General features: G+C 38.0%; 1 protein-coding gene and 1 pseudogene across 1 annotated transcript; one reads left to right on the top strand and one right to left on the bottom strand.

Annotated features, from left to right (window-relative positions):
- Window positions 1-2480: 2480 nt before the first annotated feature.
- Window positions 2481-9022, bottom strand: CCNB1 (cyclin B1). The gene is made up of 9 exons (XM_019728041.2): window positions 8677-9022; window positions 7944-8114; window positions 7698-7850; window positions 5960-6142; window positions 4495-4653; window positions 4046-4282; window positions 3624-3764; window positions 2888-2998; window positions 2481-2719 (listed from the first exon to the last, which is right to left on the bottom strand). Exons 1-9 carry the CDS (start codon window positions 8695-8697, stop codon window positions 2612-2614), a joined length of 1284 nt encoding a protein of 427 aa, XP_019583600.1. The 5' UTR covers window positions 8698-9022; the 3' UTR covers window positions 2481-2611.
- On the top strand, window positions 9022-13869 carry LOC109445577 (large ribosomal subunit protein eL42; annotated as a pseudogene).
- The last annotated feature ends 475 nt before the right edge of the window (window positions 13870-14344 follow it).

The raw sequence follows: 14344 nt of genomic DNA on the forward strand, positions 1-14344 counted from the left end.
AAATGACTTTACAGTTTAATTTAGCTAGTTCTCAATGATTGAATAAGGATTTTAAAGACTTGAAGATGAAAATCTCTTTAATCCACCTTAAAGCTGGTAGAATAAGACAAAAAACCAGAAACAGTAACAACAAAAACAGCCAATTTTCCAAATGAGATGCAAAATTTTTAAATGAAACATTAGCAGATTAAATCTATATATCATAAGCAAGAATTCATTCCACTTTAGGAAACCTCTAATATGGAATATTACATCAAATTAAAAAACTCTTGATATCATAACTGAAAAAGTAAATGAAAATTCTGCAGCCTTTCCTGTAACAGGAATAGAAAAGTACGTAAAATATCAAGATAGTGTAAAGACTAACAGCAAAAATAACAAATGGTAAAAATATGTAAGAGATGGCCAATCCAGGAATAAGACAGGGATCTATCTATTATCAATTCTAATACAATAAATACCATAAACCTTGAGAAAATAAAACTTTTTGGATTTAAGTCTTGGAAAACACAACCGTGTTTCCCCCAAAATAAGACCTAGCCCGACAATCAGCTCTAATGCATCCTTTGGAACAAAAATTAACATAAGATCCGGTCTTATATAAGACCCACCCGGTATTATATTATATTATACCCGGTCTTATGTCATATTATATAAGACCCGGTCTTACAGTAAAATAAGACCGGGTCTTATATTAATTTTTGCTCCAAAAGACGCATTAGAGCTGATTGTCCGGGTAGGTCTTATTTTCGGGGAAACACGGTAAAAAGAAAATTGATGTCAGCTAGAAAAGAAAAATACAACTATCAAAACTAGAAGTGTAAATTATATCCTATTCACAAGTGACAAAAAACCATAAACCCAGTAATAAACTTGACAACTAAAGTGCAGCAATTACATAATTAAATTCTAACATTGTATTTAAGGGCATGCAACAAGCCTTGAGGGAGAAAAATGCTTCTGGATGGGAGGGCAGTACATCAGGCCATCCCAAACTGGTATATAATGCAGTCAAAATCTCAAAAGATTTTTGGTAACTGACATAATTTTAAAGTTATGTGCTTGAAATTCCCCCATATTTGAAAAATAGTGGATAACTATTGCCAGGTAATGTTTTACATTATCACAGGAGAAAACAAATAGATCAGGGAACAATAGATGGGCACTGGTTTCAATTCATTTGGACAAAGATGATTTTAATGATACTGGTACTTGCATGAATAGGCACTCATCTGGAAATAAGAATCCTACCTCATACTACAGAGATTATAGATTTAAATGGGAACAGTTTTTAATTTTAGAAGTTATTTATGGTTTGGGGATAGAGTTGACATTAACAGTGAAACTCCAAAAGCAACTGCAGAAAAAAATAGATTTGATAATACAAAAACTTAAAGTGTCTGCATGGCGAAAGACAGCATTAAACAGGGCGAATGACAAACTGGGAAAGCCTTACATATTGATGTTAGTAGACAACAGATTTCAAGTAGCCATTAGAGTATAAATTAAAACAGCAAACAAGGTGGAATATTTGCCAAATTCACAGAAATTTAAGGAAATGATTGGTTTTGGCAAGACTGCAGAGAAAACCAGTTTGGTACACTGCTGATGACCTTGAGAAAGTTACCTGTGAGAACAGATAACTGTGAGAACAGTTATCTTTGGGAAACCATGTTCATTTAAAGAAAAAATACATGGTATTTTAATGATATTTAAATAGCATTGTCTGTAAGGGCAAAAAAGCAATCCGAATGTCAAGAATAGGAGAATGATTGAATACATTATACTATGGAATTTAATACCCAAGTACAGGTAAGGCCAATACATGATGAAAGGAACTGCTAAGTATGTAGAACAATCCCATATTTTAAAAGACAATTTATGTGAATATCTGTCTATGTTTATAGAAGTCATGGAAGGATACATTCCAAACTTGTTATAATTCAGGTGGATGGGATTGAGATGTATGAGAGGTGGGGGAGGGGTAAAATAAACTTAAGATCCATTTGTTTCCAGGAGCCTGTTTTATTAACCAATAAACAAAAAGTAAAATTTAGAATATAAAGTTCTTATTTTCCCAAGTGAAAAAATTGATACTAACTACAGTTGATAATTTAAGAAATAGTGGTAAAAGATTACTCAGAATTATGACAGCAACCACCACAAGAAACAGAAAACGGAACGAGGGATGAGGTAGCAGACTTAAGTAAAACAAGGCAGCAGATGCTCCAAGATGACTGGGCTTGCACGCAGTGTGCCCTGTGGAAGTAAGGGTTTTGAATGCCTTCACCTCAGTAATTCATACTAATAAAGTAAAAGCTAGGTACATAAAGCAAGAACCATATAAGCAACAATAACACATATTAGTTGGGTCCCCAGGTTAAGTGAAAGCATTTTTTAAAATATTCTATATTCCCCACCATATCTTTAAGACAGATTTTAGGGCATCCTAGAATAGGAAGTAGCCACATTCAAATGAGTTAAGGTGTAAGAAGTAAAAAGGACTGCAACTTTATTAAAAGTAAGTAAATGTAACAATAATATATACAGATAGCACATGGTGCCAATTTTATTTGCAGATTATTACAGCACTCCAACTCAAGTTTACAAGTTACACCTTTGCCACGGCCTTGGCTAAATCTTGAACTAATGCAGAATTCAGCTGCGCTAGAGTGCTGATCTTAGCCTGCTTAGATGTGGAGTACTTGTTCTTGATAGTCTGGAAGAGAAAAACAACGTAATTAAGGAAAAGAGGACGACAGTAAGATCCCGTGGTATAGAAAGTCACATGATACATCAACTCCTTAAAAATAAGCTATGCATTTGTGGCATGAAAGTCTTGTTTTCATGTTTCTCCCCCACATCCTAGTTCCACTGATTGACTTACCATGTGCTTTGTCAGCCCACGATTCACCATGACAATATTCTTAGCCAGGTGTTGCATAACAAGAAGAAGGGATTCTTCAGTGTATGACAGGTAATGCTGTAGAGTTGGCGTCTAAGAACAAGAGTTAACGTTAAAAATGCTCATCAACAATGGTTTTCATAAAGTTTCTAGATGTTATTCAAGAGTAGGGTAGGGAGATGGATACTGTATGACTGATTATTAATTGAAATTTAAGACGAGCTTATTCCCCATGTGTTCTTTCATGCTTTTCTAGGCTCATGTGCTTAGATGTATTATACACTAATGTGCTCATACCTATACACTTTTGTAATTACTGACTGGCCCACACCAAAGCTAGACTCCAAATTCCTTGAGGGCCACTTTCTCATTCAGAGTTTTTTTCTTAGGGCCTAGGGTAGCATATGGCACTTAGAAATATTTGTTGGATCAATGAATATGAATGAACTCTTATGTCATCCGACCTGCTTGAAATTCTCTAAGGAGTAGCAGCTACTCTGCCTTTCTCAAAGGGATATAGAAAGATGAAATTAGGTAATGAATGAAAGCGTTCTATGAAGACATCACAAAGTAGGTATCATTTTTAATCACTCCCTCAATGGATGTCATTTTTTGGAACCATTTGAATTGCTTTTAATGAAAACAGTTCTGTGTTCAGGCAAACACTATTTACAATGTAAACGCTTAGGGCAACTTAGGTTTGTGGGGCAGAGCTTACCCATTCACCATTATCAAGAATCTTCATTGCTAAACAAAAAGCTCCTGCTGCAATCTGAGAAGGAGGAAAGTGCACCATATCATAGTCCAACATAGTTAGTTCCATCAGATATTTGGCCAAAGTATGTTGCTCCACATCAACCTGGAACGAAATCCACACAGAGGTCACTGAGCTTTTGTGTCTGAAAATTCTGCTTTGGCAATAACCAGCATGCCCATAACTATAACTAAAAATGTTTGTCTATAAAGTCTCAGGTGCAACTGTCCATGGAATGCCTTAATAATACTAACATATAGCCTGATTAGAAATACGTGTTTATTTCTTCCCTGTGAAGTTAGGTATATAAGTCAGTTGAATTAGATCTGCTTGGTCAGCAGTATTCTCTAATGTACCCTATCAAAGGTTTCTGAAGAAATCGATACCTCTCCAATCTTAGATGCTCTCCGAAGGAAATGCAGAGGTAGAGGGCGACCCAGACTAAAATTTAAAGCTCTTAGAATCTTCATCTCCATCTGTCTGATTTGGAGCTTAGTGTAAGTGTTGTCAGTCACAAAGGCAAAGTCCCCGATTTCTGGAGGGTACATTTCTTCATATTTGCTCGCAATAAACATGCCAGTGACACCAACCAGCTGCAACATCTTCTTGGGCACACAATTATTCTGCAATGGGAATTTCAACTGGTTGAATAAGTAATACATATTTGAAAAAGGAGACACAGAGCTGTGAAGGAAAAGTGAAAAAGACATACTCGCATAGCAAAGTCTCAGTGACATCCTATCCCCCAAAACAGATTTTAGTTGAAAAGGTCTGTATCTTATGACTCAGCTAGGACCCTGGAAGGGAGAATCCTCAATTACTGAATTATGCTCACCTGCATGAACCGATCAATAATGGAAACAGTCATGTACATGGTCTCCTGCAGTAACCTGAATTTCATTTGAACCTGCACTAGCCAATCAATTAGGATGGCTCTCATGTTTCCAGTGACTTCTCGACCCAGTAGGTATTTTGGTCTGACAGCTTGCTCTTCCTGCAAAAGAAATGCTGATTATCATTAGAAGCAAGTTTCCAATGTGACATTTCTGACCAGAAATATTAGTGACCACAGAACAGCTCTGGAGCATTTAGAATCTCTAATAGTCTTTAACTCAGTTATTCATATGGTCACTACAAACAGCTCTATAACTGAAAAAAGCACAAAAACATTAAGTAGGACAGTGTGACAGGTTTTTCATATTGTTAGATCTTATATTCAATTCACTATCACTGCTATTGATCCAGACCCTGTACCCACTTCTTCCCAAATAAAGAAATCACACTATCATCTCCCATCTTTTCATCTAAGTCTCTATATCCAGAGCAGAGCCTTATGAAGTAGAGAAGAATAGAAGCAGCTTTCAGATCTGCTGGAATCCACGTGGTACCATGCTCCTGCTCCAAGATACCATAGTTAAGGAGAAGAATGAACCACCAAGGACCAACACATATATCTGCTAACTCCTCTAAAGTTAGAACACAAACTTTCAAACGAAGGGAGAAGAAAGGCAAAGTAGGAGGTCGGTCCTGGCCAAGAAGTCTTGCAGGACAGTCCTGTAGAAAATGGAGATGCCCCACAGAAACCAGCAGGAGACTGAAGATGTTAATGATACCAAGGGAAGAGAATGCGTTATAAAAAACTGTAAATCTGGTAACTGTATAGTTTATGTTGTTAGCATACAGAATACTTCCTTGTTTAGAAATGCCATTAATAGAAAGTTTCAAAAGTGGGATGAAAGAAAACCAAAAAAAACCCTTTAGTTTTTGAGTGTACTCTTGGACACAACAATGTCCCTGCATACATATCAGACACATTGACCCCAAATGCCTTGTGTTGGGGGTACTATAGTTTTTCCAGCACATTTTTCTTTACCATCTACCTCCTGCCTGTTGTCCTCCTAAAACACAGAGTTTGGGACTTGTCTGCTTCTGTGATGGATATAAATATATCATTCAATCTGTGGACTTTCCTTCAGGAAGAGCCATGGTAGTATCCACTCTCACTGAAATTTCCCTGTTCATAATGGCAAATATTTCATTGGTTTGTTTAGTTACTTTTGGTATTCCACAAAGGAGAATTTGAAAATGGAATCTACTGTTAAGAAATGCTGCTCACATCCTGCTTGAATTATTGTAAACTATTAATGGAAAATTAATAAATAAAATTAATTAATAAAGCTAGATGCAGTTTAGAAAAAAAAATTCTATTAGGTTGGTGCAAAAGTAATTGCGGTTTTTGCAAATATTTTTAACCTTTTAAACTGCAATTGCTTTTACACCAACCTAATAATAATACTGACCTCAAGCTGTCTCAGATAAGTATAGATGTCTTTCACATATTCACTGCAAAGGTTGGGATCGGCTCCATCTTCTGCGTCTACATCATTCACTGCAAGAAGTACATCAGAGAAAGCCTGACACAGATACTCTTCGGCAGGGGCACAGCCAGATGTTTCCATTGGGCTTGGAGAGGGAGTATCAACCTTAAAACAAAGAGAGCTTTTGAAATAATAGCAAAGGAGAGCATACAATCTGGGAATAAAAGTCAGATTATTGGTACCAACTCAAGACACCATTTGCTGAATAGTCATAATTCCCTGAAAAGTATTTTCAGATTTATTCAGTTTCTCTTTAGAAAGTGATTAGTATGAAAATTGAAATGCCAACTTGACTGAGCCAATTTGAAGTCAGCAGAACCTAAACACTAACAGGTAAAACAGAGAAGCAAATAAATTCACATTTTGGACTTTTCCTCCAAAGGAAACTGGTAAGTAATAAAGCTGTTGATCAGTGTCATGTGAAGTTAATTCAAACAAATGGCAAGTCAGTCTTTGGTCTTCAAAACATGGACCAATTCTCACTATTCAGGAGAACACAAGTTCTGTCCTAACTTCTCATTATTAACTGACCTCATTAACCATTTCCTTCAAGCTCTAGTTACCCCATTGTTCATTTATTGAGCACTTTCAAGTCAAGCTCTGTCCTAGGCACTGATTTTTTGATGTCCTCAAGGGGCTTTGATTTTAGATGAGAAGTAAATGAGGTAAGGAGATTGATTCTAGGAACAAGGGTTAGAAGTTAGGCAAAGTTTCTGGAGTTGATACTTGAGCTGTTTTGAAGAATGAAAAGGTTATTAGCTAAATGGAGAGAGTGGGAAAGACATTTTTAACTAGTGTGAAAGCAAAGACAAGAATCATTATGGGACTTGCAAGGAAACCTCAGGTAGTTTGGTATGGTCATTTAAAGACTTTGCATTGTACCGGTTTCATGTGCTATGTCAGTACCGGGTCAGTACTAAAGCAATGGCCTCAAATCTTTTACCCTTAATATAAGGAGCCAGGCTGAATGACTTTTATAGATTTTCCCAAATGGTTTTGTTAAGTTTTTAAAATCAGCTTCATAAGGCAGGCAGTTCATTCCAATTTTATCAAACCAGCCTCTTCCAAAGGGCCTGTTTTTCCTTCACAGCAGAAAAATTTACCTGATATTTAATAGAAAGTTCTTGGTTTCTGAAGCTGTTCATTATCTTACCTACTCTGAGGTGCTACATTTTCTTTCTGCTTTACACCTTTACATATTACAATGTTACAGGCTTACTAATTATTCAGTGGTCATATTAGTGAGTAAAAAGATTCAAGAGAACAATCTATGTTTCAGTCAATAAATTCTGGTCAGAGATGACTTGTACCAAAGACAGAAAAATCTTTGATCAAGGCAACTACTAAATACCATACACAAAGAGATTAAAAGCAAAGGCTCTGAAGCCAGACAAGCCTGGGTTTGAAGCCAGACAAGCCTGGGTTTGTATCCAGTATGTGCCACCGATTAGATATGACTCTAGGAAATACTTAATACTTCTCTAAGCCATTATCTAAAAAGCAAGATACCAGCTAAGAAAATATAACATTATATGAGTTAATGCATTTAAAGTACACAGCAGAACACTCTATGATACTATTATTTATTCAAATGCTATTCCATGCATTCAAGTAAAAGGAGGGGAAAGAAACAATCAAGACTCTAAAATAATAAGTTTACCAAAATAGGCTCAGGCGAAAGTTTTTCTTCTTTAACAGGCTCAGGTTCTGGCTCTGGCGCCGGCTCCAGCACAGGCACGGGCTCGAGTCCCTTTTCTAGAGGTTTTGGTAGTTTTTTAGCAATAACTTTTCCAGCAGCTAAAGTTTTTGCTTCCTGTGGATGAATGGGAGAGAATGGAATGTTGTTTTATCCAAGGTCACAGTTGGATGGTGGACTTTTACAGATAAGTTGGATCAGGATAGTTACCTTTTTCAGAGGCAATTTGGACTGTGGCTGTTCACTGACTTTGTTACCGATGTCTCCAAGCGCCATTCTTGGCCTCAGCCCGGGCTTGGAGGCTGCAGCAGTGGCCACAGGCACGCGCTTTGCGCCTGCCATACTGATCTTCGCCTTATTTTCACCATTAATTTTCGTGTTCTGAAAGAAGCAAGACCTCTTTGAGAGCTAGCCCAGCCAGGTTGGAGCAAGTCACAGGGGATTAATTAAGATGAGGCAGAAGAGAGGCTCTCGGGAGGGAAGTCGGCTGTAAATGAGTAACGAGGGGAAACCCGGGTTCCAGGGTCTAAGCTAAGACTGTGAAAAGTCAGTTTCCTCCTAGAACCTCTCGCTCGCCTACGGAGGGATAGCACCTTTAGTCCCGGCCGACACATGAATTTACATTTGAAAAGAAAAAAGGCCTCCAACTGCAGACACCTTCTTTCTCTCCAGAAAGGCCCTTACGCAGGTGGTGGGAGCTCACAAAGGAGCCCTCCACGTTTTAGAAAAGATTTCCTGTTGACCCTCCATTTCCCCCCAAAACAGGCCAACCCAGATCTCTTTGCCACCTACCCCACCATGCCAGGTGCCCACCGACAACCCTATCCTCCCCAAATCTCTGCCCTGGTCCGCTCCCGCCGGGCTGGAGGGCTCCGGCCGGCGAGATAGGGAGAGGATACACAGCGAGAAAAGCTGCGTTTGTTCACTGTCCGCAGCAGCTCACCCTGGTGACCCGGAACGCCATGGCTTCCTCTTCACCAGGCAGCAGCTCAGTGGGGAGAAGAGGAGAATGGGAGCCCCGGGCAAGCCGGGGACTTGAAATCAACACAGATCAACAACCGTTCCACCGCAGCACGCCGGGAGATGCAGGGCTCGGCCTCAGATTTAAACCCCGCACCGCTCCCTCCTTATTGGCCTGTTCGTGGCACTCGCTCCCTTCCCATTGGCGGCTGTCGGTTTCCCCAAGAACGCGTTTCTAGGGCGATCCCGCGGAGACGTACGAGAGGGGTGGGGCCAGAGAGAGGTTGCGGCCACGCCCTCACTTGGTTTGGCTTCGCGCCTGCGCTCTCGGGCATTTGCGGCTGCCACCTGGACGGGCGAGGTGTGGCGAGCTGTGCGCTGCCGGATGTAGTCGAGGGGGATGGCCTTGTGTCCTGAGAGAAGTAACGGTGGAGCAGCCGCAGTTGGAGAAGCGTAAGCAGTTATGGCTCTAGTCCTACTTATTGTTACACACTGTCTTCTTCTGCAGCGGTGTGTAGCTGAAAGGCTTTGATATATAATCTTTTATTTGATCTTTCCAACAGCACTCTGGAGGAACCGAGTCCCAGAGAAGCTTTAGGTGATTTTTCCCAGGATCACAAATTAGTAACGTGAGGACTAAATGTAGGTAATTTCTTTTTTTTTTTGATTCGTGATGTTTCCACAACCTAATTGATAAGAATATCGTCAGTTTCTTAACCTACCAGATTACTTCAAGTTATTTCCCCCAGCCAATGTTTTTGTTTTAATTTTTTATTTGAGAATAATTTCAAACTTAGAAAAGTTGCAGACAAAAATGTAATAAGGATTCAGCTATCCTTAACATTTTACTCCATTTGCTTCATGATTTACTTTACATATGTATAAGCTATGTATAAAATTATTTTTCCTGAAACACTTGAGGGTGTTTATATATATATAACTTTTATCCTTCAGTTCTGCCGTATTTCCTAAGAAAAAGGATATTCTCTTACATAACGATATACAGTTAATAACTTCAAAATGTACTTTATTGTTTTATTCAACCTGGTTTATATTCCATTTTGTCAGTTGACCTAATAATATCTTTTATAGCATTTTTTCTCTTCTAGTACATGATCCAGTCAAGGGTCAGATGTTATATTTAGTTATCATGTCTCTTTAGCCTCCTTTAATCTAGAGCAGTTCCTACAGCTTTTCTTTATCTTTTATAATATTGATGTTTTTGAAGAATACAGTACCCCCTGCCACTTTTTAAAAAATAGAACTTTCTTATTTTTGTGCTTGGTATTTTCTTGTAATTTAAATTGAGGTTGTTGCACAGGTTCATATGACTGTCAAAATCTTTATAATTTAACTTACATATTTTTAAGTATCTTTTAAAGTGTTTTTATAGTTTTCTAGTAATTATTTATTTAGAAGCTGCTATGTGCCAGGCACTATATTAAGCACTTTACATAATCATCTCATGCTTTTTTTCTCCTAGTACTCTAGTGTTACCACATATTAAGTTTGCTTTAACATCTATTTCAGTAATGCAGACTAAAATTTTTCAGGTATATATTGTTTCACTTTCTATGGCTATTTACCATTTGAATTTAAAGGCCAAACAGGTCTCCCCTTGTAACCAAGTACAGTATATAAATCTGTCAATATTAATATTCAGTTATGGAAAGCTTGTTTAAGAAAATAATTGATTCAATAATTTTTTAAAACATTCAATAAATTCATTCATACTCTACGAAAATTGACACAGGTAACATCATGTTCTTAGGGGATCAACTCAGCAGACACATGATGTTTGTCCGTCATAAATGAGATTAGTTTTCGTCACTTGGTTAAGATGTTGCCTGATTTCTTCATTGCACGTTTACTTTTTTAAAAATTGCAACTAATATGTTGTCTGTGTGGAGATACTTTAAGACTATCAAATTTCTCCCGTTTCATATTAACCTCACAGCAGCACTTGGTTAGGAACTATTGAAACTCTTGTTTCATTGCCATGAGTTCCAACTAGCTGGAGTTGGTAAAAAGCAAACTTTGAATGACGCTAAGATGCCAGACCTTTACCAGACTTAATTGAAGACCCCCTTCCTGACCATTGCCTAGTGGAAATTCTTTTAACCCAGTAGTTCTCAACTGGAGGACATTTTATCCCACATGGCACATTTGGCACTGTCTGGAGGCATTTTTGATTGTTACAACTGGGAGGATGCTAGTGGCATCTAGTGGGTAAAGACCATAGAAGCTGCCAGACATACAATGCACAAGACAGCCCGCACTCCCCAAACACACGCACAAAGAATTATCCAGCACGAAATGTCAGTAGTTCAATAGTGTGAAGCTTGAGAAATCTTGCCAACTATGTACAACTCATTTCTATTCAGAATGCTACCATGTTTCTCCCAAAATAAGACCAGGTCTTATATTAATTTTTGCTCCAAAAGATGCATTAGGGCTTATGTTCAGGGGATGTCATCCTGAAAAATCATGCTAGGGCTTATTTTCCGGTTAGGTATTATTTTTGGGGAAACACGGTGGTTATGCTTAATTAGCATAAGTACCCTGGATCACCTCCTTTCTTTGTAACACTTAAAACCTTCTGACTTTTCTCCTCAGTGAACTACTCAGTGTTCTCTCTCCTGGCCAAGTTAATAGTGTCAACAATACACACCAGTCACTGATTTAAGGGCTAGGAATACAACTCTGAATAAAATAGACAAGATCCCTGCAATCAAAAGCTTATATTCCAGTAGGAGAAAGAGAGACGAAACAAGTAAATAACTAAAGTGAAAAAAATCAGCCAGTACTAAGTGGTAGGCAGAGAATGAAAGGAAAGTGATGCAAACAGTGTGACTTGGTAGCTACTCTGGAGGTGGTCAGGGACAGTCGAGAAAGTGATGTTTAAGCTGAGGCTTAAATGAAAAAAAAAATTCCAGATAGAGAAAATAGCCTGCGAAAGCTCAATGATAGGAATAAGCTGTACAAATTGCCAGTTATAGAAAGTCATGGAGATGCAAAGTACAGCATAGGGAATGTAGTCAATATTTTGATAACTATGTATGGCATCATATGGGTACTAGACTTATTAAAAAAGACGTCTCCACTCCTTTTCAAGAAACTCTGTCTTCCCAAGCAACTATGTGGTAGGCAGAATAACAACCCCCCAAAGATGTCATTGCCCTAATGACCAGACTTGTGAAGATGACTATGTTACATGGTAAAAGGGACTTTGAAGACTTTGAGATAGGGAATTATCTTGGATTACCTGAGTGGCTCTAGTGTCACCACTTAAAAGAAGAAGAGGTGGTCAGAGAAAGCTGCAACAGTGGAAGAAGAGGCAGGAGAGAGCTGAGCAGGGGAAGCACATGACCCACTGTTGGCTTTGAAGATAGAGGACGGGAGTCACAAGCCAAGGAATCCAAGTGGCCACTAGAAACTGAGAAGATTAGCAAAGAAACCGAGACCTCAGTCCTACAAAGTCCTACAAACACTGAATTCAACCAACTTGACTGAGCAAGGAAATGGATTCTCCCCTAGAGCCTCCAGGAAGAAATGCAGCCCTGCAGCAACTTTGATTTTAGCCCAATGAGACCCATACTGGACTTCTGTAGAACTGTAAGAGAAGATTGTATTAAGCCACTAAGTTTGTGGTTATTTGTTATTACAGCAATAGAAAATTAATACAATCCACTGTCTGTGCTCTATCCCTATAGATTAGTCTTTTCTGTTCTTGGACTTCGTATACATGGAAACATACAGCACATGTCTGCCATGTTTCACTGAACTTGTTTTTCACCTGTATTGTTTGTAACTAATTTTTTCAAACTGCTGAGTAGTTTAGTGCAATTCCATTATGAATACACCACAATTTATCGATTCTCCTGATGGATATTTGGGTTGTTTCTGGTTTTTGGCTATTATGAATACATACATTCTTCTACAGGTCTTTTTGTGGACCCACTTTTCCATTACCCTTGGGAGTGGAACTGCTGGGTCACAGGGTGGATATACGTTTAACTGTAAAAGAAATTGCCAAACAGTTCTCCAAAGTGGCTGCATCATTTCACACTCCCACTAGTACTATGTTGAGTTTCAGTTGCTCCATATCATCACCACCTCACTGCACTGAGCACTTAAGATCTTCGTATTTTATTGTATGTTATGTATACCTCAATAAAAATATCACAAAAGAGGGTAAGCGTACAAGCTGAGTTTCCCGTTTTTACCGTGTGGCCATCTCTACTGTAAAGATGGTCAATGTGCCTAAAATCCGAAGGACTTTCTGTAAGAAGTGTGGAAAGCATCAGCCTCACAAAGGGACCTGGTGTAAGAAGGGCAAGGATTCCCCGTATGCCTAGGGAAAGACGTGCTATGATCGGAAGCAGAGTGGCTATAGTGGGCAGACAAAGCCGATTTTCCGGAAGAAGGCTAAAACCACAAAGATTGTGCTGAGGCTTGAATGTGTTGAGCCTAACTCCAAATCCAAGAGGATGCTGACCATTAAGAGATGCAAGCATTTTGAACTGGGAGGAGATAAGAAGAGAAAGGGCCAAGTGATCCAGTTCTAAGCTTTGGGTTTCTTATTTTTGAGAAAAAATGTTGAAGCTTTAGAAAAATACCTGTATGTGCTGTGGATAGAAGAAACAAGATGTAGAAAAAATTTGATTAAAAAATCCAACTTTACCCTTTTAGTTTTATTATACATTATTTACTAGAACACTTTCTTTTTGAGAAATCACTCTAAAATTGAAATAAACATTAGTGGTTTTATAATTGAACTCAGTTTGGCATATATATATATATAATCTCTGCATAATTAACTTGCATACAAATTAAGGCCATAAGAAATGTTTGCCTTAAAATTTCTATTTGGGAGGCTAAACTGTGACAATCTATGGAGTGCAATTTAGCAATATTTTTTTAGATTTATAAATGTCCTAAACCCTTTGCTTCCAAAATTCTACTTGTCGGAATGTATTCTACATATTTATTTGCACATATGCAAAATGATGTTTGTACAAGGCTATTCGTCTCAGCATTGTCCATAATAGCAAAAGATTTGAGCCAACCTAAAATAATCCATCAGTAGGGTTAGTATACAGCCAAGAAAAAGAATGAGGATGCTTTATAATGTTTCAACTATGGAATAATTTCTAAGTAAAAAATAATACATACATGTATTTGCTTGTATATTTATCAACTCTGGAATCTGGAAGACTATACTGGAAACTGATAAGTGTGGTAATTTTTAGAGATCTGTGTATGATTTACAGGTCGGAGGCTTTTTGTCATTTACTCTTAAATTTTTTTTTTTTAAAGTTTTATATATTTTAAGTGTGTTTTTCCAGGACCCATCAGCTTCAAGTCAAGTAGTTGTTTCAATCTAGTTGTGGAGGGCACAGCTCACAGTGGCCCATGTGGGGATCGACCTGGCAACCATGTTAAAAGCACCACACTCTAACCAACTGAGCTAATTGGCCACCCCTAAATTTTTGACCATGTAACCATTAACTAGTAAACATGCATCTCTGCATTAATATTTTAGGGGAGAATCATAATCTAAATTTAAAGTAAAACCAGAATCCTTTAGTTAGAGATATCTAATTATATATAGCTTTATTTTTGTGCTGAAATTAGAAAAGTTTAAAGTT

This window comes from Rhinolophus sinicus, linkage group LG03, assembly GCF_036562045.2.
Source record: "Rhinolophus sinicus isolate RSC01 linkage group LG03, ASM3656204v1, whole genome shotgun sequence".
NCBI lineage: Eukaryota > Metazoa > Chordata > Mammalia > Chiroptera > Rhinolophidae > Rhinolophus > Rhinolophus sinicus.

Excerpts from the sequence above, each read along its gene's own strand:
- CCNB1 (XM_019728041.2), bottom strand. The coding sequence starts at position 8,697 with ATGGCGTTCCGGGTCACCAGG. Across the intron at positions 8,115-8,676 it reads TGGCGTTCCGGGTCACCAGG|AACACGAAAATTAATGGTGA; the intron begins GTGAGCTGCTGC and ends TGCTTCTTTCAG. Across the intron at positions 2,720-2,887 it reads GTGGGCTGACAAAGCACATG|ACTATCAAGAACAAGTACTC; the intron begins GTAAGTCAATCA and ends TTTCTCTTCCAG.